Genomic DNA, 22,776 nt, shown 5'->3' with positions numbered 1-22,776 from the left:
AATAGATGAAATTTTTGTTGAAATTCTCCATACCTTAATTTGAGCATCCAGGCCAAAACTGAATTGGTCTATGGTTGGTAAAGCTATGGAAAAAATCTAAATTACTAGAGGCCTTTGTTATGGATATAAGGATTCAAGGAATACAAGATTCCCCTGACAAATGAACTATTCTTTAACTCACTTTAAACGTACGTTTGGACGCTCTTTGTGAAAATTATTTTCCTTGTTTACTAAGATCTTTCGAAAAAGCGACAGAATTTTCAGATTTTACAAAAAATAAATAAAAGTAAATACCCAGTAAAAAACAATTATGACACATTTTGAATAATTACGTTATTAGAGGTATTTTTGATTGGGACACTAGCCCTAAGTATCTCATTAGTTAACTTTCCCCTAGCCTTTTTTTTGGGGGGGGGGGGGGCTGTTGAAAAGTGCAGAAAACAGAAACTTTTAGGTAATGGGGGAGGGTTCCAAAACCTTAGAAAAGAAAAAAAATTATCTCACTCCCAAAAGATTTAAAAAAAAATAATTAAAAGTGTTTGATCCCTCATTGATAAGTCGTCCGACACGTGCCTCTAGAGGCCCCTAGGAACTTAACCACTGGTATAATTAAAACTAAAAAGTCATAATTTGATTAAAATAATAACCTTATTGCAAAATTCTTGACACAACTGTAAATGTCGTCTTTGTAAGAAAATCTGCCAAACCAAATAAATAATACAAACAGAAGAGCCGTGTGATTGTGTGTCTGTCTGCTTGCTGTGATCTTGCATATTAATTAAACAATTAAATAAATAAATTGCAATTTAATTTTTGTATTAGTTTTCAGTGATTTATTTATAAAAATTATTAATTTTAATAGTTTATAATTTTAAACACATTTTATAAATCTACATCAATTTTAAAAGGTAACATGATACCTATGTTTTTTTTGCGTTTGATTTTTAGATCTGAAAAGTACGTACACGTCTATTTAATTGATGATTCCATATTCATGTAGTATCAAAAATATAGTTATATTCATTAGATCATTTAGATTATTAATAATATTTTGATCCATTTATTTCACTTCTTCTAATTTCTATTTATTTTATCCTTAGGAATTTGAATCTAAGTTTCATGTTATTTAGGATAAAATTATTCAAATGTTAATTTAATGACGTGCTTTCGTGTATAATATGTTTTAAATTTTAATACATTTTATTTTTCATGAAATACGTTTTTAATTAGAAATAGGTGGCTAGTAAGTTTTGAAATTCTTAGTATTATACAATTAAGAGTTACACAGACACTGTTAAAATACCCTAATAAATTCTATGCTAAGTGAAATAAAGGTACCTACAGATCTAAATTTATAATATAAATAACATAAGCCTAATAAAGATGTATATTACTGTCTTATATCCACCATACCAATATATTTTAAATTTGTCTTGTTCAAGTACATTTTTAGTTAGTTAGGTATATTTTATATATTTTTGTCTTTTCTTCAGATTAATAAGAATACTTAAGTAATGTCAGAAGGAGATACCAAAGTTCCAAATGGCATAGATCCATACCTCGTTTTTGTACACCAGCACAAAACCCAGCTAGAAACTGGGGGTGTTCCCCAACATTTTTGGCCATCACTGTACCAAAAGCTAACCAAAGGCGTTTTTGACGCGGGACTTGCGTTTACTCTACTTGCTGTTCAATATGATGAAGGAGAGTGGGAGGAGGGTGCCCCCAGGTGGCAGGTTCAAGCCCAGGAAGATGTGAAGGCTGATGATGGGGAGCAAATATATTTAATTGACCATGCCTGGACGTATCAAACTGAAAAAGCCAGAGAGATGCTGAAAAGTATTCCAGGTGACTGATATGTTTTAAAGTTTTGTTCCTTTTTTATTAGGTAAAGTTTGATATATTCTTTAGATGTAGATAACCAGCCCATTCGCTTTTCAATAAATAAGGCTTTTGATTTTGAAATTCAGGAAATAATAGAATGCATCACTTTTTTGCGGCTTCATTCCTCCAGGCTGGCCACAAACATACTATTTCCACTATTTCCACTATTTCCACTATTTTTGCATACTATGCAAACTATTCCAAAAAAATATGCTATTTCCACTATTGTCCAAAATTGCATACTATTTCCACTATTTCTTTGGATTTCAGATAAATCTTCAATTTTTAGGTAACTAAAACAAACTGATTTTTTTGATCATGAAAAGAAAGCCAAGTAGCAGGTTTCATCGCATTTTCACAGTATCTTTTCTCCTATTTCTAGTCCCTGCGGGGGGCTCTAACCCTGCGGGGCAATCATTAACACTTACCTAACCTAAAATAACCTATCAAATGCTACTGTGAAAATACGGCAAAATCGCTACTTTGTTTTCAATTTTTTTTTAGAAATGTTTCCAGAAGAAAGTAGTCTTTCAGTTCAGATTGTTGTACCTTTATTGAAAGTTATTGGTATTTCTACATTCAATGTAAAGATTTTTTTTGAAAGATACCAAAACTTGGGGTAATTAGTGACACAACCAAAAAGATTTCACCCAATTATCTCTAAAACTAAGGGAGTAACACCCAAAATAAAATTGCTGGTATGTCGTGTCACGTGTGACGAGTCACCACATTTCTCCCCCCCCCCCTTTTGCAATTAGATGATAGGGTTGATTTATCAATTACATAACACTTGTTGCTTCGCCCCTCGCCTCAGGAAAATAGCTTAAAACCAACCAAGTTTTTTATGAGCTTTGCTGAAAAGTATAACCGATTAGGACCAACATACTTTTGGCTTTAGAAAAACAAACTTACCTACTACTTATATTATAGGATAAAAATTAAACTAAAAATAATCGTTCATAAAATTGTGGCTAATCTTCCTTTGAATCATAATTAAATCATACTGACAATAATTATAAAGTATCTAACGGTTTCGGACATCATATAATGCAGTTTGAAAACAATAGGACAACTTTAACATACCTAAGTTATCGTCAAGAGCTATCCGTTACGTACGGACGGACATACATGAGAACCTATTTATAGAAAAGCAGCACTTAAAAAAACTCCCAGCTGTAGTAAAGGTAAACAATATACTGACACTGAACATAACCTGTCGCGACAATATATTGAGGTAAAAAGTATAAATTGAACATACACAACTTGAAATAGCGCAGCTACTGTCTATATGAAAAATGTTAAAAATGCTACGTACTTTCTAATCATAGATAGGCTGGTTTTAAGAATTTAGAATCAATTGTATACTATTGGAATGTGTCGATCTACTTTAAATAAATATGCCATATCTAGTATATCAGTTTTATTTCAGTATTTAGTGTTATCGCTGCGCTACATACTTTTGGACCGGATTGTCCTATATATGAACAACAAGGATGACAACATCCATAAGTAGCAAAGCACAAACAAATAAATAAGAATTTAGATATTAGTTGTTTAAAGCATGTATATTAGGAAAAAATCACGAAACCTTTTCAACATTTGTTTTTAATTTCTTAATATTAATATTTCAGTACTATGACTAACAGACTGACGGTCAAAGTAAATTACACACTGGATGCTTAAACCAACGGGAAATTTAATTTTGATATATTTAACTACAAAAATTTTTAAAAACGGACCATAAACACCAAAGATAGGAAAAATGTGAAAAATATAAAAATAGCCAAAAACCTGCAAAAAGGCAGTCTGACCGCTATTGATGTTTTCTTGAAACGACAGGAAATTTAATTTTGATATATTTAACTGAAAAACTTCGGAAATCGGGCCATAAACACCAAAGGTATGAAGAAAAATGTGAAAAATACAAAAATAGCCTAAAACCTGCTTAAAGGCAGTCTGACCGTCATAGTTGTTTTCTTGAAACGACAGGAAATTTAATTTTGATACTATAACTGAAAAATTTTTAAAAAGATAGGAGGAAAAATGTGAAAAATATAAAAATAGCCAAAAACCTGCAAAAAGGCAGTCTGACCGCTATTGATGTTTTCTTGAAACGACAGGAAATTTAATTTTGATATATTTAACTGAAAAACTTCGGAAATCGGGCCATAAACACCAAAGGTATGAAGAAAAATGTGAAAATACAAAAATAGCCTAAAACCTGCTTAAAGGCAGTCTGACCGTCATAGTTGTTTTCTTGAAACGACAGGAAATTTAATTTTGATACTATAACTGAAAAATTTTTAAAAAGATAGGAGGAAAAATGTGAAAAATATAAAAATAGCCAAAAACCTGCAAAAAGGCAGTCTGACCGCTATTGATGTTTTCTTGAAACGACAGGAAATTTAATTTTGATATATTTAACTGAAAAACTTCGGAAATCGGGCCATAAACACCAAAGATATGGAGAAAAATGTAAAAAATACAAAAATAGCCTAAAACCTGCTAAAAAGCGGTCCTACCACCATTGATGTTTTATAGTTAATTGTGCTCCTTAATAATGGGAATGTTGTCTAAAAATTTCAGCCTTTTATCTTTTATAGGAGCCGAGAAAATCACGTTTCCCCCAAACTAAGACATACGGACAGACGGACATTTCAAATTACTGATAGCTAACCAACATTTTAAGGCCCTATAGTGTTTAAAATGCTTGCTATTTCATACTATTTTGTTTAAAATGCATACTATTTCATACTATATTTAAAAAATTTGCATACTATTTTTAAAAATTTTACATACTATTGCATACTATTTACTTTTTTTTTGCATACTATTTTATACTATTTTGAAAAAAAGTCTGTGGCCACCCTGTTCCTCAGTTTGGATTACCTAGTTACCCCAACCCAAATATTAACAATTAAATAAGTAGCATAAAAAACTTACCTAGAGAAACTTCCAAGAAGACTAACCTAATATGTATTTTATAGGCCTGGCAGATAGAATGAGTGGTCTAATGGATATAGAAGATTATGATACATTAACAGAAGAAGATAAAATTACAGCCATATCGGATGCCAAATGGAAATTCAGTCAGCCCTACAGCATCGCCAGCGCTGCCAACCCTGAAGAAAGACAACCAGTCTGGTATGTTATGGATGAATTTGGAGCTAGAGTTCAACATTCCAATGAGCCCAACTTTCGGGCTGTGCCTTTTCTATATATGGGAGATGGACTTGGGTATTCTTTGTTGTTTCCTGTTTGTGATGTTGGTGAGGGAGAAGAAGTGACCAGGGATTATGTGGAGTGTCCAGAAGCGGTGGATTCACAGGTAATCATTATTAAAGCTTATATTTTCCTGTTTAAGATTGAGATTTTAAATATCGGAGACTGCTGAAAAACAACATAGGAATAAAATTAAATTTTTTACTATAGGAATGTTTCTAAATAGCTTCTGTCTTGATTCTTGAAAATTGGTACATAAGCTTAGTCATATTTATAGGTACTACATCTAAGTGAAAAAAATTCAAAATCTTAAATTTTGTACCTAAGTTTGATATCTATTGCTTTTCTTTTTAAATTTTTATTAGGTATTAGAAAAAGATAGTCTTATATTGCATATAAGATGAAAAATGATTTATTTTTTAGATAAGAGAATGTTTGTTAGCTGCATGGTTTCCTTGTTCTCTTGAGGACAAGACCTTTTCCCAAAAAGAACCAGAGATTGAATTTTTCAAATCAGGACGGGAGGAGGAATGTTTACCAGACCCTGACGCCGAGATTAAACCCTTGCCTACTGATAGAAAAGTTAAGGTCTATGCCGAGTATGAGTTTATCAGGAGTAACCTTACAGATTCTAGGTAGGTTAATAATTAAAAACAAGTTTGAAACAAGGAGCCAAACTTATTTCTTTTTTAAAAATAATTTCCCTATAAAGTTGAAAATAATCTTACAATTATTGGCTTATTTTTTTTAAAATTTAAAATTATTTTTAATAAAAAATAATGTTCATTTTTAAGGTATGAATTAACAGACAACATGGCCGATGCAGATATTCTCTGGCTTGGATCTCACTTCAAAGATTTCGAGAACTTCAGCAGAGAATGTCCGGAGAAAAGAATTAATCAATTTCCCTTCGAAAATGTGATAACTATCAAAGATTTATTGTGCGTTGTATCGCGACGTGTTGATAACAACAATCAGCCTTGTTCTGGTGGTGATAGTAACGGCCCTGAGTGGCTGCCTTTGACTTTTAATCTTAAAACAGAGTTACGTGAGTTTGTCAGCTGTTATCAATCACGCGAGGAAGAAGGGTTGGATAATCATTGGATTATTAAACCTTGGAATCTTGCTAGAGCACTGGACACTCAAGTTGCTAGAAGTCTCTCTCATATTTTAAGGTATGAACGATTTTAAACAGAGCAGTGTTTTAGCATAGCTTCTGTATAAGAGTAGTAAACAAATTTGGTAATATCCTCTTAGAAATTTTTTTTTCAATTTTGAAAATTTGAGTTTCTAAGAGGAGAACGCCACAAATTTAAGAAGAAAATATTTTGTTTGATTTAGTAGGTAAATATTAATAGAATTTTACATAGGTATCTTAAATTTCTGCAGCAATGCTGCGTAGAACCCTTGATTTTATTTGGCGCACAATGTATCTTGCTGAATTAAATATTTGCACAACCTATAGGTATCTCGTTCCGTATCCTCTACTACTGAATATATACACCAAAAACTTTCTATTATTACTTTAATTGCGTGGTGATTTTCAAATGACACTAGCATAAATAGCAGTCAAGATTATCACATTTCCCCCAAAGCGTTAAGGACGAACGGACAAACAAAGTAAAGTATACAGTAGCATTGCTACTAAAAAGAATTGTATTAAAAACTGAATCGATAATAATATTTTAGTACCTAGGTAAACATTAAACAACTTAATCTTTCAGGTTGCCTTTCTCTGGTCCCAAAATTGCTCAAAAATACTTGCACAACCCAGTGTTGTTCAACCGGTTAGAAATAGGCAAAGTCAAGTATGACATTCGCTACATTATCCTTCTACAGTCTGTTAAACCCTTGAAAGTGTATGCCTACAACAGATTTTGGTTGCGTTTTGCCAACATACCATTTGATTTAACTGAGCTAGATGTATATGAGAAGCACTTTACTGTTATGAACTACAAACCAACAAACCTGAAACAAATGTACTGTCATGATTACATTCAAGAGTTTGAGGCTCAATATCCTGATTTCAAATGGACCGAAGTTGAAGCAAGCATTTTCAAGATGATTAAAGGTGTTTTTGAGGGTGCAACCCAGAAAGCGCCACCGGCGGGCATTGGTCATTGCCCACAAGCAGGTGCCATGTATGCCACAGACCTTATGCTGTCCTGGAATGAGGATGGAGGTGTTAAAAGAATGGTTCCACAAATGCTAGAGTTCAACTGGATGCCTGACTGTGAACGTGCCTGCCAGTATTATCCAGAGTTTTTCAATAATGTCTTCAACACTTTGTTTTTTGATGATACTCAAGATCAGAATGTTACATTGCTTTAAAGGAGTTTTCTTGAAAAAATGCATAATTTTAATTTTTAGATTTCATAGAAAAAGTTTAGGTGAACTAATTGCATGCATTGAGCTAGTAAAATTAAATTGTCTTATCATCAGCAATTTTTTAAACTCCAACGTGGCTTCTTATTACATATTTTGTTAAGTTTTACTTTCACTAGGTATATTTTTTTAATCATTTTATTATTTTTTTCCAGACAAAATGGCGGACGATGATTTATTTTTCTGTGATTCATGTGGTGATGTATTTCTTGATGAGGGAGCAAAGAAGGAACACGAAAGCGAAGTTCATGGGGTATGAAACGTCTTCTATTTACTGATTTTTGTAGTAACAAAGCTTTTCTATGGTTAAGGTTTGTACCAGTGGCGTGCACAGTGTTTTGCTCTCACAATTTTCGACCCCTGCCCCCATAAACCAAAATCAAGAATGGTAAAGGGAGGTTTGAGCTTTAGGGGGTGGGGGTGCAATACCGACAACAAGAGTTGATATATTTTAAGGGGGTGGATTTCCCCCTATATGTATAACCCCATTCTTCATTGCATCATCAAAATTCGTCTTTTAAAAGTTTATTTGGTGCTTTGCCTCATAGAGCTTAAGAAGGACAGAACCAAACCCACTCCCATATTAAGAAAGATATTGAAAATAAGGGAAATTTGGGCAGTTATTTCTTATGCCTAAATCCTATGGGGTTTCCCTTATTTTTAATTTATTTCAAAATAAGAGTAAACTGATTTGGACGAGGCTCTTTGAGGGAAACCGCCGTTTATATTCAGAAATGTCAAGGAAATATGCTGTTACCATAACTAAAGCAGTTGTTAAAATACATACAAAAACCTAAATTATTTTTTTTATTTCAATTTTAAGAACATTAAAATATTTAAGGTCCCTATTGAAGCACCTAAAGAAGAAGTAAAGGGGGAGAAATCTAAGGAAATAGATTTAGAAAAATCTGAGAAGTCAGTGACAGAATCCTCAAAGAAAAGAAAGCCTGGACCCCGCAGCAGAGTTCAACGGTCACCTTCATCAGGTCATAACTGTAATTGAGATAAAAATTAGGCACAAAATGGTAGACTGTGAGCAAACCTTTACAATTCATATTTAACTTTTACAGAAAAAGCTTCCTATATTACCTATTATTTATTTGTTGGAATAATGGATTTTCATGTTCTATAATAAAGTGAATTTTGAAGCGGGCTAAAATAACGATCTCCACCATCCCCCTCCTTTAACCCATCCCCTCCCCTACTACTGGATTAACGGCTTGACCGATAAAAGCAAGAAAAATTGCAACCTTAATTGACGACAAATATTCTCATGTCATAATAAACACGTATATTCTAAATTCATTATTGGAATGCTAGACATAATGTTATATATTTGAAAATAAATTAGCTTTATATTGAATTTATTTTTTACAGGCAGTGACACAGAAAGTAAAGCAGATGATAAACCTAAAAACAAAGATGCTGAACCTAGACCTATAAACGATAAATCAGAAAAGTCAGATAGGGAAGTCAAGAAACCAAAAGCAGGTCCCAGAAGTAAGGTAAGATTTTCTTTGTAAGAGATGCTTATCATTTTCCCAATAAATAGTTGCATCTATTAGAGGTAGCACAAAAAATCTGGAAGAATTAGTTTTCTACTGTCTAATGATACATACCTTTAATAGATGACAAGTAACATAGAATATACATATATTTTCTAATTGAATAAAATGAATTCTTAATTTAGTCCTATGATATGTAAATATTTTTTCAATTTCAAAATACTTAATTTAGTTTCATACGGAAGCACAACCCTTCTGTGCTCCATAGTTTTAATATATATAAAAAAAAATTTATCCCTTTCAGAAATACTGAAAGTGATATATTTTTAGGTTCCTTATACCTATATTGTTTTCTGTTTCAGGTAAAACCAAGAAAATCTACAAGTTCGGAGGATGAAAGTGAAAATAAATCCAGGAAGCCTACAACAGAAGCCAGCTCTGTCCAAACAACAAGTGATAAGGACAGAAAAACACCCAGGGCAGGCCCTAAAAGTAAGGTGAAACGAAGAAGATCCTCTAGTTCGGAAGATGAAAACCAAGTTATAAAAAAAATTGAACATAATGTTGAGAAGGAAAATAAACCCACAGAAAAATCTTCAGAAGAACCACAAGCTGAAGTAAAAGAAAAGAAAGACAAATCAGATTCAACGCCAATCAAGGAGAAACCTAAGATGGGTCCAGCCAGCAAAGTAAAGAGGAAAAGGTCAACTTCTGGGGGGGACAATGATGAACAAAGTAAGAAAACAAAGAAAGATGATATTGATAGAAAGGACAATGAGAAAACAGATAAAGGTATGTTAGGCTACTAGGCAATAATTCAGGACCCTGTTTAGTTTATTTTAAATAGGCCAGGAGATTGGTTGTTTTCACGTATGGGGACCAGGGTTGATTTTCATTTTAGATAATTTGGTTTTACAAGTCCAGTAGATCTCATAGACGGCTGCTGGACTGATCTTAACGTAATATTTACATAGTTTAGTGATATTCCATCAAAGTTTTCAGGCTTTTGGGCTGGATGAAGCGGCAAACCGCTCCTCTAGAAAAGTCCTACTCCTTCTCTCCCCCAGTTAAAAAATAAAAGGTCCTTAACCCCCCACCCCGGACCACAGTGATTTTTAAATAAATATACCAATTAACAGTTTTATCCTTATACTAAAGTATCAGGATGTTTGTCTGTGTGTCTGTACCGAAGGATCTCGCTAACCGCTGAATCGATCGGGTTCTCCTTAACAGGGTAGCTTCTCATATGGGAAGGTATGTGAAGGTTTATAACTATTTTCTTGGGGGGGTGGGACACCCCCAACCCCTCCAAAAATGAGTAATACCCCCCTCCCCCCCATAAAATTTAGTTTTGTAACTAAAATTAAAAATGATGGGGGGGGATGCGCACACCCCCCCCCCCCCCCAAAAAAAAAAAAAAAACATTCCACCCCCCAAACTTTTTTTTTAACTTTTTGTTTTAAAATCTATAATAAGAAATTGTTTTATCAAATTCGCCTCCCCCCTCCTCAAGTGCCCCTAGAGGCCTCTATGGGCGTAGCCGCTAGTAAAAAATAAATATGGTATTTTGAAGCTTTAGAAATATTATCTAACTTTTTAGTTGAAAGTTTGGCATCAAGTTTATTTTCTGATTCCTCTGACGAAGAAAAAACTCCAAAACCAAAGAAAGAAAAAGTGAAGTTAAAACAATTCTTACCACAAACACCAACTTCTGCCACAAAGTCTAAAAAGAATGAGGAAACTTCAAGCCCCAAAAAGGTTAAAAAAGACAAAGCGAGTCCTGATAAAAGTCACATTCATGTTCCTTCTGGTCAATTGAAAGTGCAGTATTCAGATGGTATACAATGCCCTAAGTGCGATGCAATGTGCAGGGACGTTACTCACCTCAAGAATCATTTGCTATCACATTTCTATCAGGATTTTTATGTCTTGTTGCCAAGCGCCAAACCATTTCCATGTCCAATATGTGAAAAAGAATCCCGTGATAGAATTACATTGCTTCGTCATTATGCTTTTGCGCATGACAAAGCGCAAGAGGTGACAGGTTATGATTTTAAATCTCTTGGCGGGGGACCTGTAAGACGTAGAACAGCTCCAGAAGCTGGTACACCTAAAAGAAGTGAACAAGGAACACCTAAAATAAAAAAATCTACCCCCAAGCCAAAGGCTAAGACTATAGAAAAGGTTGAGAAAAGCAAGGCTATCATTGAGAATGACAGTGATTCTAGCGGCGATGAACTGCTGGATAGGGCCAATCAGCGACTGGCAGGTATGTTTCTAATTAACTTATTAGCCGTTTTTAAAATTCTATTATATAAAGATAACTGGCGGTTTCTCACAAAGCACCTATCAAGCTTTGACTCCTTTCCCTTACTTTTAAAATAAATTGAAAATACGTTGGGGGGGGGGGGGGTATGTTTCTCCTTATACCTAACCCATGCGTGACTTATGCTGCAATGCCTTAACCATGTGGGTGTACCCATAACCTAACCTGATTTGAAATAATGAACAAGCAAATAAAAAAATCTTATGTTGGATTTATTTAAAGATAAGGAAGGTGGTTTTTATCCTCGACATGGCACCTTGAAGGAAGTTGCTGGATAACTCAATATTTTATTTCTAATTTTAGGTATTAGTTCCATTCCAAAACCAAAACCAATTTCTAGTGATGCGTCAATCCAATCTGACCATAAAGAAAAGCATAAAAAGAAAGAGAAAAGTGACTCTAAAGACAAGGAGAGAAAACATAGCGGTGAAGAAAGGCGGAAAAGCAACGAGGAACGAAGAGATAGTACAGATAAGGATAGAAAAGGCAGCAGTAAACACAAAGATCATAAACATAAGAAGGATAAAAAGCATAAGAAGGATAAGGAGAGAGAGAAGTCTCGTCACAAATCTGGCAACTCAGGAATGCATAATTCGAATGATTTAATGGTTCTTGCTACTTATAATTTTCTTTTATTTTTATGTTACCTACCTAGAAATTATTATTGCTGAAAAAAGCCTTGTGGGTTTGATTGCAATTAGCATCTTCATTAAAAAGTCTTCATAATAGATTCCATACACAATTTATAATAAAAAAGGCAACTAGTTCCTTCAATAAACAATCTTTGTTTGGTAGTACTTTATCTATGATTTTAATGAGGTATGAGTTTTATTGGGTTAACAATATTTAATATTGAATAAACCTTTTGAGATTAATTTTAAAGTAGACATATGCTTCTTAATTATGCACTTCTAAACAGATAAGGGTGATAAACCTGTAGAAAAGCCACTAGAGAAATTGCTGAAAGAGATCAGTCCAGATACAAGTAGTATTGACAGTTTGACACTACCATCAACTTTGAAAAATATGGCTCCTGATTTAGGTAATTAGATTATTCCGACTTTTTCCATATGTTTCAACTATAGGACAACATATGAAGTATGTTTTCAACATAGGTGTATATTTTCCAATCACGTTGAGTTTCTTCTCTCTCCCTGCCTGTTTCGTTCCACAATTTATAATGAAACAAGCATGACAAATTCATAAGTAGCGAAGCAAAAACAATTGGGGATGGGAATACGTACAAGTAGAATTAAAGAGTATTTGTTAAAATCAAGAATAGATTTATTTATTTATGTAAAAAGAATAAAATGGTCAAAAACCTGCTAAAAGGCAGTTCGATCGTCATGGATGTTGTCATTAAATGACTTGTTTAATTTTGATATCCTTAGCTAAGAAAATTTGAAAAACGGACCATAAACACGTGACCAAAGATATGGAGAATTATGGAAAAAAAATATAAAATAGCCAAAAACCTGCTAAAAGGCAGTACGAACTCCATAGATGTGTCATTAAACTACGGGAAATATGATTTAGATATCCTTCTCTAAATTTTTTTTTATGCTTGTTTGTTGATTTTATCTTGTCCTAGTTTTTACAAAATTATGTAGGTAGTTTATACAGGGGTGTATATTTTGCACAAGATTTATTTTTTTTCCCCGGCTACAAAATTTTTAATTTCCCCCCCCCCCCCTAGTTTTTTCTTTGCAAGTAGGGGGGAAATGGAAAAATATTTAAAGAACTCTATAGGTATTTTATCCCTCCTACCACACATTTTTTTTAGTTTTTTTCACCACGGAGGGGGGGGGGGGGAAATGGAAAAAATGTTTTCAGTTTTCTTAATTTTTATATTTTTTTCCCCTCTAACAACTTATTTTTTATTTCCCCCCCCCCCCCCTGAGCAGGGGATCCCATGTAGAATATACACCCCTGAGTTTATATTATTTTAGTTAAAGATCTGCCAATTGAAACCAACAGAACCGAAGTGCAGAGTAATCCAGCTAAAGTTGATACACTCAACAGGTAAGATAAACATTAGATCATAAGGGTATCAAGAAATATGTTATTTATACCTATCTGTTAAAGAATGTCTTAAAGATGGACATTTTAGAGTAGGTTCGATGTAAGAATAATTATTCCATTGCAAAAAACGCGATCTTTGGTTTGTTTAAATGTCCATTTATCTAGCATTTTTCAATAATGTCAAGCGTGGGAAAATTTTTAGAATGTGGGAACCATTTATTTTGATTTAAATGGTACATATGATTTTCATTTAAATTCATTTTTAGGACCCGTGAGAAAATTTTTTTAACGTGAGAACCATTTAATTTTCATTGAATTTCATTTTTTGGAAGTGTGGGAAAAAACGGGAGAAAGAATATGTTTAAGTATAAAGAAATGTTCTATCAGTTTCAAACCTTTTCCATTGGATAGATCATACTGACTTTGGAAAAACTGTCAGACCGATTTTTGAAATTCAATCTGTGAAAAAAGATATTCAAGTTTTAATTTTTTGTTTTGAAAATATTATTTTTCGGTATTAAATATTCATTTATGCTAAATTTTGTTTACTTAAATAACTCATTGCCTTATTATTTCTGTTTTAGCAGCTGCCTCCTTAGATTTTAGAGCTCTGATTTTAAAGACAGAAGGGGGATAGAAAATTAGCTTTAAAGACATAAAATAGCAAAAAACCGTCCCGGGACCTTTGTGAAACGTCCCTGAAATGGATAGCTATCAGTTCAGTAGTTATCGCAATCTTATGCTTCTGCCTTCAGATAAATAAAATCTTACTGTTTTTGATAATAGAATTATTTTAAAAGTCATTTAGAACCTAGCAATCTTTATTTAGGATCTCATTCTCCAGCGACAGTGATAAAAAATCCGAAAGTGATAAGAAAGAAGCCACAGGATCCAAGTTAATCTTTACCATGCTTAGAGATGAAACAGCAGAACCAGGAATGTATTGCATTTTATACTACGGCTACGCTACTATAGGCCTCTAAACCTTTTTGCCCCCCCCCCTTTCAATTGGGTTTTTAAAAAGAAAGGTTTTCGGCACTCATGTTTGAAGGGAATTCAAGTAAGTTTACAGTTGCGCCACCTTGCGAGAATTTGAAAATATTTTTTGGTATTTTTTGGCGATTTCATTTGGGATGGTGGTAGTACCGTCCCCCAAAATACCTATAAACCTTCCCAGGATCTATGATAAGCTAACTGTAATATAAAAAAATTTAATCAGTTATATGCAATGCATCAAAAATTAGATGATGCAAACGGTACAGCCCCCACAGAATCCCTGCAGACAGGTTCGGCAGAGGAGACTAATGTGAAGCCTGTTGGCTCGGGGAGTGATGTAGAAGATAATAACGCTGCTAAGGATACTTCTGGTACTGAAAATGATAACCAGACAGAACAAGAAGAAGAAGAGGAAGAAATACTTCCAGACCTGGGTGATGATGACGATGATGATGATGACTTAGATCTTCCTGCTCCAGTCTCTGCCGTTTAATGAAGTCTTCTAGTGTCATCAACGAGAGCTGTGTATGAATATTTTTTAAAGTGTTCTTTTTCATTTTCCTTCTGCCTTTGAAATATTAATTTCTCTTAGCTTTACCTGATATTTGTTTGATGAGTTATTTCGTTTCAACTCAACTAGGTAACTTTTTTTTCATACCTACATTGATATGTTTAAAATGTTGTTTTAAACCTTCAAAAATAGCTGTGTTAAAATAGCAATTTTTAAGTATTAGAATTAATCAGTTAAGTATTTAATCTGTTTTAAGACTTTTGTTTGATAATTGGATATTTTTGTTTTTCTTTTTAACGATCTTATTAACGTTTGGCATTAAAAAATACCTATTTGTACCTAAATTGTATTTTAATCTGGTTTAAAATCATATTTTTTTGTAAATAACAAAATCGTGTAAATATTTGATACCTATGTATTTTTGAAACAAACAAACATTACTTTTAAATTACTTTTAAGAATTTGAAGAAACCTATTTTGGTTTGTAAATAGAATTTTAGTTTTTTACCAGTTCTAAGTTTTACATTTCCACGAAATTATAAATTACTCTTAGCTTATAAATCCTTCACAAAATGTATATTGTAAATTAAAAAGCAATTCTTGGTTGAACATAACTTGATACAAGATATGAAAATTATAAATTATAATTAAAATAATTCTGTTTCAGAAATAGTGAAAGGTTTTATATTAAATTGGAATGCAAAATGTCCATCAGTAATACATTGTCCAAGGTAGTAATTCTTAATTTTCTTGTTTTAACTAAAGTTTTTTAGTTTGTAAGTATGAGATACAAACACATTACCTAGATTTTTGGTAAAAGATGTTTGACTAATAAAAAATTTAACGAAGTTTTAAAATCTAACCGTTGCTTCATGTATGTGTATTGTGTAGTTTCCAACTTTTAATCCAAAACAGAATTTGTTTCTAAGGTGCTGAAGAATCTAAATTTATCTATAATGATGCTTTAGGTAGATTAAATCCATCAACCCCAAGAACTGTTATGTAAGCGAATACCTTTTCAACATATCTATTGACTTTGCAATATTTTGCATTGCAACTAAAAGAACTCTTCATTTTGCTGTTTTCCTTAAATTTCAACATCCTAAATTAAAGTAGATAAAAAATTCTACTACCATCTCACATTTTTATCCTCGTCAATTTGTTTTTGTTTTGTTTAGGTTTGCGTACAATCTGAATGGTCTGACAAGGAAGAGTTTTTAGACGTCATCTATTGGGGAAGACAGATTATTGGTCTCATTATTGGTAAGGGTTTGTTTTAAAATTCTTGATTTAGATACCGATAAAAATATTTTTTGCAGATGTGCAGTTGTTAACTTGGTGGACTTACTTTTACATACCCTTTGTCAAATAGCCTGAAACCTGTCAAGGACATGTCAAATACAAGGTTGGAGTCGAAAAAACAAAAAGAATTTACACCACTTCCCAACAAACGATTCTTTTATCAAAGACTGTAGTGGTATTTATTGAATATACATAATATAATATTTATATACATAAGAATTTTAAGGCTTTTACTTGGTATTAATGAATATTCAAATTATCAAAAAATGATTGATATTTAGGACTATTCTGGGGAGTTCTGCCTCTGAAAGGATTTCTTGGACTTGCATTGTTTGGCCTACTCTCTGCTGGAATTGTTTACATTTGGTTTACTGCTGTCCAGGTAAAATGTTGCGGTTTTTTTTGTAGGGATCTCGTAATCCTAGTGTCAGAGACTGTCAAAACTCTTTCAAACTTTGTAAGATGTGTAGCTTTTCTAGATTAAAATACGTACCTAGTTCTTAATTCAATTTTTTTAGAATATTGACGAGACCGAATACGGAGGAGCCTGGGAACTGACCAAGGAAGGGTTTATGACCAGTTTTGCAGGATTCCTGGTTACCTGGATCATCACATATTCAGCTGTACACGCATAAACATCATTTCAACCAGGCATTCATAAATATTTTTCGTTTGTAAAATATTAATTACTAACATGTTGATTTTTTTTATAGATATTTTGACATCATTTTTATGTGATATAGGTATTACTATTACCATGATTTTTCAAGTTTAGATTCCTAGGACGATTAGAAACTACAATGTAAATAACGAAGCTCTCTATACAAGTCTAAAACTTGTGTACATTGATATTCCATGTCTTTACTTTATTTTTCAATAGCCATCTAGTAAAGCTTTGGCTAAAGACATTTTCTAAGGATAAAATTAGTTTTGAAAACATTTAGTTTAATTTATTTATTAATGGATTTAGATAGATACCAATCCCAACACAAACAAAACCGCCTTAGTAAATCAACCAAATCAAAATGTCAATGTTTAATGTTCGTGATTCTCTGTCCGACTCCGGCTTTACCAACCGAGTCGACAGTGTGTTTGCCGCCCTTGGCTCCGGGAGCATCAAATCTCCCGAAGATGGCTCGGGTGAACGTATTAATCGCAACGAGACACCAAGCTTTGACCAGGACCAATACAAGCGGTCAATAAGGCCTAAAGAAAGAAATGCAAAACAACGAAAGTTTGATGATGACTTTAAACATCCAGCTGAATTCTTGCGTCCACCGTCAAGGGATCGTTCTTCAGAGGGAGGGTCGAGGGATGAACGGAGAAGTGATGGAGACAGGGGAAGTGATACTCAGCGTATCGGAGGATGGCGGGGAGGGGCTAGGGGTAGAGGCACAGGGGGTGGAAGGGGGCGGGGCGGAGTGCCGGACTTTAAAAAGAATCCAGATAAATGGACAAAGTATAGTTTGGCAGATGTAGACAATGTTACTGATAGAAGTAATGCATCGGCTGCCTTCCAGTTTCTCAAGACCATCAAGTAAGTTATAAGATATTTAAGTATTAAGAATTTATTGCTAACTGATTACTTACCTAGATCATTGTTTCAAACAAGAAATGGCCACTCATCTTTCGTTTCCGAAGTAAGCTATCTCGAAAGTTTTTGTAGGCGAACGTAGATTTGTATAGCTTTCCGAGGATTTTCTAGTTTTTTTTTCCAGCAAGGAAGGGGATAAAATGGAAAAATATTTTCAGAACTCTTTATTTTATCCATATTATGCAGGGAGTAAGGGAGGGGACAATGGGCAATTAATTCAATTTAAGAGGGTTCGCTGAAAAGCAAAGAAAACCAGATTTATCAAGAACATGTTACCAAAATTGTAAAGGGATCATGGTAACCTAATTTAAAACAAAATTAGTTCTAAGAAAAAAATCATTTACTTGAAAATTAAATTATCAACACATCACAATGTAGTAAACATTCTGTAATTAATCACTAGAAAAATCTTGTTTAGAACTACCTTAACCCTTCTGATATATTTATAACTGACCCCTAAACTCAAGCGGTTCTTAGATTATTTAATACATAAATATCACAGTAGAGTTTCTATACATGAAAAGACATTTTCTTGGGAAAAAAAATATTTGTTAAAACCAGCGATAAATAACAAACTTTTCTGTCTGCATATTCAAAACTAGCTCAGCTAGTTAGCGGGGCATTGATGCTATTGCTCAAGTCCCCAAAATCAGTAAGAATCTGCTGTATTCGTGTACATTCCCTTTAAGCCAGTCCCCAAAGTCTGAGACTCCTTAAAAATTGAATATTCGATCCATTGTCCCCTCCCTTACTCCCTGCATATTATGCCCCTTCTATATATTTTTTAGTTTTTTTCACCAAAGAGGGGAGAAAAATATAAAAAAAATGCTTTCAAGTCCTCTTAATTTTTACACTCCCCCCCCCCCCCCCCCCAACCACATATTTTTTATTTCCCCCCCCCCCCTCAGCCGGGTCAAATTTGCAGAATATACACCTCTGTATCAAAACTAAATTATTTTGCAGGTCTGGTAAAAGTGACAACGAAGAAGAAACTGAGGCCATGGATTCAACTGAAAAACTTGTCTTCAAAAAGCCAACCAAGAAAAAGTCTCAAGCTTCAACTACAAAAGATATTGTTGATGCTGATGATGATAAGAAAGATAGTGAGCAAGAAGATAACAGAGAGACAGAGAAGACAGCTAAAGCCAAGTTTGTTGGAAGCAAGAATGTAATGCCGGAGTATGTTGTGGGTGCTAAACCATCTGATAAGGAAAAGAAAAAGGTAAATTTATTTAGATTTAGTAGTACTTTCATAGTTATTTATCTCTACGTATTATAGACAGTTATCAAAATGAAAAATTATAATATTAAAACTTATTTTGTTAGCCCCGAGGGGGCGAAGGCTAGCGCTATCAAAACTGTTATTAATTTTGTTATTTCCATATTAATACCTATTCGTGAAAAATTGACTGCAGTACGATGCTATACATGATTTTTCAGTATGGCTTAGAAACCGTTCTAATCCAGCGGATATTAATCGGTTTCGAAGCAATACTAGAAAACTGTTTTCCCTTTACACCCAATTGTTTTGCCGAAGCTTTCATCAAGAATTTTATATATAAGACGATTAACAAATGTTGAGTAACAAAAACAACCTACATTTTTTATTTAATTTTAAAGATGCTTCGCTTAAAATTTAACCTTTAACCATGATCATTCTGGGATTCACTATTCTAAAAATCAAGTGAATTTTGACGGACGAATTTTTAAAATCTTCATTAATAGCAAGCATAGTTGAATGGTTAAAAAATGTAATAATCTTTCTTATTTGTTATAGAAAAGTAAGGAAAAGAGCAAAATGGAGGATAAGGTGAAACTAAGCTATCTACAAGATGATGAAGAAGACGAGTGAAATAGTAGCTTTGCTCCTCCAAACAATACTGTTGAATCAACTTTTTCTACCATGTTTTGTAGATCGTATTTTTATTATTATACTCTTCATGTGAAATATCTTTACTTTTATCAGGAATCTGAAGGGATAGGATATTGTATTTTACAGTTCTATGTCCCTTTTCTCCCTGACTTTTACATAGGCATTACATTCATTCTATATAATAAAAAATCTTTAAAATCTTGAAATTGTTGCTAAACAATCTTTAGTAAAAAATAAAATGGCATTGCAATACGAATATTGTTCTATACATACATGCTGTATCACATTAGGTAGGCATTTTAAAAAAATAAAGGTTGATAATACTCCATAGGTAAGGAATTGTTTTGTAAACGTTTTGTTTTATTTTAGTTAGTAATAGGTCAGGGTTGTATAATCTGCACAAGATTAATTTTTTTTGCCTGCTTCAATTTTTTAAAACTTTTTTTTCCATCCTAGTTTTTTTTCCAGCTGAGAAGGGGAAAAATGAAAAAATATTTTCGAGACTCTATTTATTCATATTATCCACCCCTCCCACATATTCTTTCAGTTTTCACCAAGGAGGGGAGAAAAATGGAAAAAAAAATGTTTTCAGTTACCTTAATTTTTACATTTTTTATCCCCACAATCACAAATTTGTATTCCCCCCCGCCCCCCCCCCCCTTTAGCAGAGCTGGATCTTTAAATCATTTTAGTGGTGAGCCAGATCGGAGTGCGCCGAATTTCAGCCAATCACAGCGCGGCATTTCATAAAATGCTGTGCTCTCATTGGTGGAAAGTTGGCTCACCACTAGTGATTTAAAGATCCAGCTCAGGGTCAATTTTGCAGAATATACACCCCAGTAATAGGTTTGATTTTTGTTTAAGTTTGATTATTTGATTATAATAGTTGATTTTTGTTATGATATTATAAATATTTGGAAAATTATTGAACTATTAATACTTTTTGATTAACCCGTAGATTAATTTTTCTTACAACTTACAAGAATGAAAACAAAATTTACTTTCAGTATTTTTTATTTTTCTACACTGTTTGTAATAGGAAATTATCTAGGTAGATATTGTTGTCGCAATTTGTACCTACATTTTATGATTTTTTCAGATTACAATGTTTAGTATAGAGGTGACGGCAGGCTTATCAATATTTGCCGGGGTCTTAACTTATCATTTGATACCTAAGTTTAGTGAAATGTTTATAAAGGCAAATCTTTATGGTATAGATTTGAATAAATCCAGCGGTGTCAAAGTCCCTGAAGCTACGGGCGTCGTAACAGGTATCTTATTTTAGTCAAAAGTTTTGTAAATTACAGTAATAGGTAAAAAAAAAACAAAGTTTAAATTATAAATTCTTTCGACTAAAGGTAAAAATAATTTTGCTCTATATAATAGAAAAAAGTATATGCTTCACAAATGTAATGTACATCGTGGTACTTCTCTATTTTGAAATATTGTTTGAATTACGTTGATATTATTTTTCTTTTTAGGCTGTGTATTCTTAATGGTAACTTTTCTGATGATTCCACTCACATATTCAGATTTCTTGTTGCAAGATAAAAATGAAAAATTTCCACATGAGGTAAAGTTTACATACTTTCGGGGTACGGTAGCCGCTTTCCTGAATGTGACTGCGAAAAATTAAGCCGTGTGGCTGTGGCAGCCAAGCCTTCCATATGTTTGGATTTCTGACTGACAAATTGAGAGAAAATTAATGTAGAGAAGCTGTCAAATCCAGCGTTTTTTAGTTTGAAATATCTTCGAAAGCTTACCTACCTTACCTTAAAAACAGATGATAATCCACTAACGTCCCCCCACCCCAATTTTCATAGTAAGGGGTGGTATGCTTGACTAGGGAAACCAATGGAAGATAAGGTAAATTAACACAAAATTATTATTTTTCAATCTCGTTTTTTAACTTTTTGATAAGTTTGATGTTTTGCGGAATAAAGGGGGGGGGGGGAAGTTTTGACACATTTGCGTAAACAGTGAGTATAGGCTTTATCTTTGGACTGAGAGGATAGGTTATTAGGGATAAAATCATTCTTATATGATGAACTTCCCCCAGATTTAAGATTTTTTGGATAGGCCTCCAGGTTCCAGAGCTCCAGGCCTCCAGGTCCTCTCTGTACAGGTAAAAATTTAAAAAATAATTTTTTTTTGAAGAGTTAGAAGTCAACCTATGAAACAAAATATGCATATTTTTGAATGTTATTCACATATTTGAAGAAAAAAAATGCATATTTTGTTTCATAAGTTGACTTTTAACTCTTAAAAAAAAATTTTTTTTTAATTTTTACCTGTACAGAGAGGACCTGGAGGCCTGGAGCTCCGGAACCTGGAGGTCTATCCAGAAAATCTTAAATCTGGGGGAAGTTCATCATATAAGAATGATTTTATCTCTAATAACCTATCCTCTCAGTCCAAAGATAAAGCCTATACTCACTGTTTACGCAAATGTGTCAAAACTTCCCCCCCCCCCCCCTTGGAATGATATGCGATATTTAACGATCAAAAAAAGATGTTCTGTGCATCCAATACATATGAATTTTAGCTTTCAAGGAACATTTTTAACGTACAAAGCTATTGGTTCACAGAGTCTACTCTTTTTATTAAAGTAAAAAAACAGATAGGCAATTGTAATTTTGAAACATTTATTTGATCAAAGGATTTAAAATCGATATCACAGGTTTAACTATAAGTATAAAGAGAAACAACGTATTTTAAACAATGCTTGCTGGAACTTTAGAATAATCCTTGATTATTGGAGATAATTTTACTGGTTTCGCGGATTCAGTTCTTATGTGTTTACTTCTCTTTGATTTCATGATACAACATAATAGGACAAGTGTTGAAAGTGTAACAAGGATTGTAATTAAAGCAAGAATAAATAGAAGAATATCTTGAGTAGAGTAGGCGGAGATTTCTGTGGATTCTGGTTGATCAACAAGTTTTTCATGAATAATGTCTGTTTCAACTGTTGTGGTAGATATTGTTGTAGGTTTAAACTTTGTAATATCCAACATCCTTGAATCTTGAATACCAGAGTCTGATACAGCAACCACAGCGAGGTGTTTGAATCTGTTTTGTGTATATTGATCAAGTTTGTATTGTGTATAAACTCCAGGTTCTCCTATTATACTCCACATTTGTGTTGAGTCCAGA

General features: G+C 33.2%; 5 protein-coding genes across 7 annotated transcripts in view; all 5 read left to right on the top strand.

The window, feature by feature from the left end:
* Positions 1–15,512, top strand: part of LOC145331062 (uncharacterized) — a 557,608-nt gene extending 542,096 nt beyond the window's left edge. Inside the window, exons 2-11 of the mRNA XM_080175679.1 lie at positions 7,648–7,744; positions 8,333–8,477; positions 8,869–8,996; positions 9,359–9,788; positions 10,597–11,265; positions 11,626–11,904; positions 12,242–12,364; positions 13,272–13,344; positions 14,174–14,280; positions 14,589–15,512. Of these exons, the coding sequence (XP_080031805.1) occupies positions 7,652–7,744; positions 8,333–8,477; positions 8,869–8,996; positions 9,359–9,788; positions 10,597–11,265; positions 11,626–11,904; positions 12,242–12,364; positions 13,272–13,344; positions 14,174–14,280; positions 14,589–14,833 (2,292 nt within the window). The 5' untranslated portion in view covers positions 7,648–7,651 and the 3' untranslated portion in view covers positions 14,834–15,512. The remainder of the gene's footprint in view (positions 1–7,647; positions 7,745–8,332; positions 8,478–8,868; positions 8,997–9,358; positions 9,789–10,596; positions 11,266–11,625; positions 11,905–12,241; positions 12,365–13,271; positions 13,345–14,173; positions 14,281–14,588) is intronic.
* Alg7 (Alg7 dolichyl-phosphate N-acetylglucosaminephosphotransferase) overlaps positions 1–22,776 on the top strand; it is a 570,179-nt gene that overhangs the window by 542,089 nt on the left and 5,314 nt on the right. Inside the window, exons 2-3 of the mRNA XM_080175712.1 lie at positions 20,722–20,891; positions 21,102–21,193. Of these exons, the coding sequence (XP_080031838.1) occupies positions 20,726–20,891; positions 21,102–21,193 (258 nt within the window). The 5' untranslated portion in view covers positions 20,722–20,725. The remainder of the gene's footprint in view (positions 1–20,721; positions 20,892–21,101; positions 21,194–22,776) is intronic.
* TTLL12 (Tubulin tyrosine ligase-like 12) lies at positions 1,492–7,652 on the top strand. Its single transcript, XM_080175687.1, has 5 exons — positions 1,492–1,848; positions 4,872–5,212; positions 5,530–5,741; positions 5,901–6,281; positions 6,831–7,652. The coding sequence occupies exons 1-5, from the start codon at positions 1,515–1,517 to the stop codon at positions 7,435–7,437; spliced, it is 1,875 nt and encodes a 624-aa protein (XP_080031813.1). The 5' UTR covers positions 1,492–1,514; the 3' UTR covers positions 7,438–7,652.
* LOC145331144 (GEL complex subunit OPTI) lies at positions 15,495–16,789 on the top strand. Its single transcript, XM_080175773.1, has 4 exons — positions 15,495–15,582; positions 16,030–16,114; positions 16,435–16,535; positions 16,672–16,789. The coding sequence occupies exons 1-4, from the start codon at positions 15,556–15,558 to the stop codon at positions 16,786–16,788; spliced, it is 330 nt and encodes a 109-aa protein (XP_080031899.1). The 5' UTR covers positions 15,495–15,555; the 3' UTR covers position 16,789.
* On the top strand, positions 16,674–20,720 carry LOC145331110 (uncharacterized). 3 transcript variants are annotated; one of them, XM_080175755.1, is made up of 5 exons: positions 16,674–16,804; positions 17,128–17,690; positions 18,711–18,969; positions 19,525–19,999; positions 20,461–20,720. In XM_080175755.1, exons 2-4 carry the CDS (start codon positions 17,179–17,181, stop codon positions 19,597–19,599), a joined length of 846 nt encoding a protein of 281 aa, XP_080031881.1. In that variant the 5' UTR covers positions 16,674–16,804; positions 17,128–17,178; the 3' UTR covers positions 19,600–19,999; positions 20,461–20,720. The 3 variants fall into 3 exon arrangements, with proteins under 3 accessions (XP_080031881.1, XP_080031875.1, XP_080031868.1); XM_080175749.1 differs by lacking the exon at positions 16,674–16,804 and having other exon boundaries at positions 17,179–17,690; positions 20,485–20,720; XM_080175742.1 differs by lacking the exon at positions 16,674–16,804 and having other exon boundaries at positions 17,179–17,690; positions 20,467–20,720.

The sequence above is a fragment of the Acartia tonsa genome, chromosome 1 (assembly GCF_053477335.1).
Source record: "Acartia tonsa isolate MP-2025a chromosome 1, ASM5347733v1, whole genome shotgun sequence".
In the NCBI taxonomy this organism is placed as follows: domain Eukaryota; kingdom Metazoa; phylum Arthropoda; class Copepoda; order Calanoida; family Acartiidae; genus Acartia; species Acartia tonsa.
Note: the sequence above shows the minus strand (reverse complement) of the source record. Positions and strands in the feature narration are given on the sequence as shown.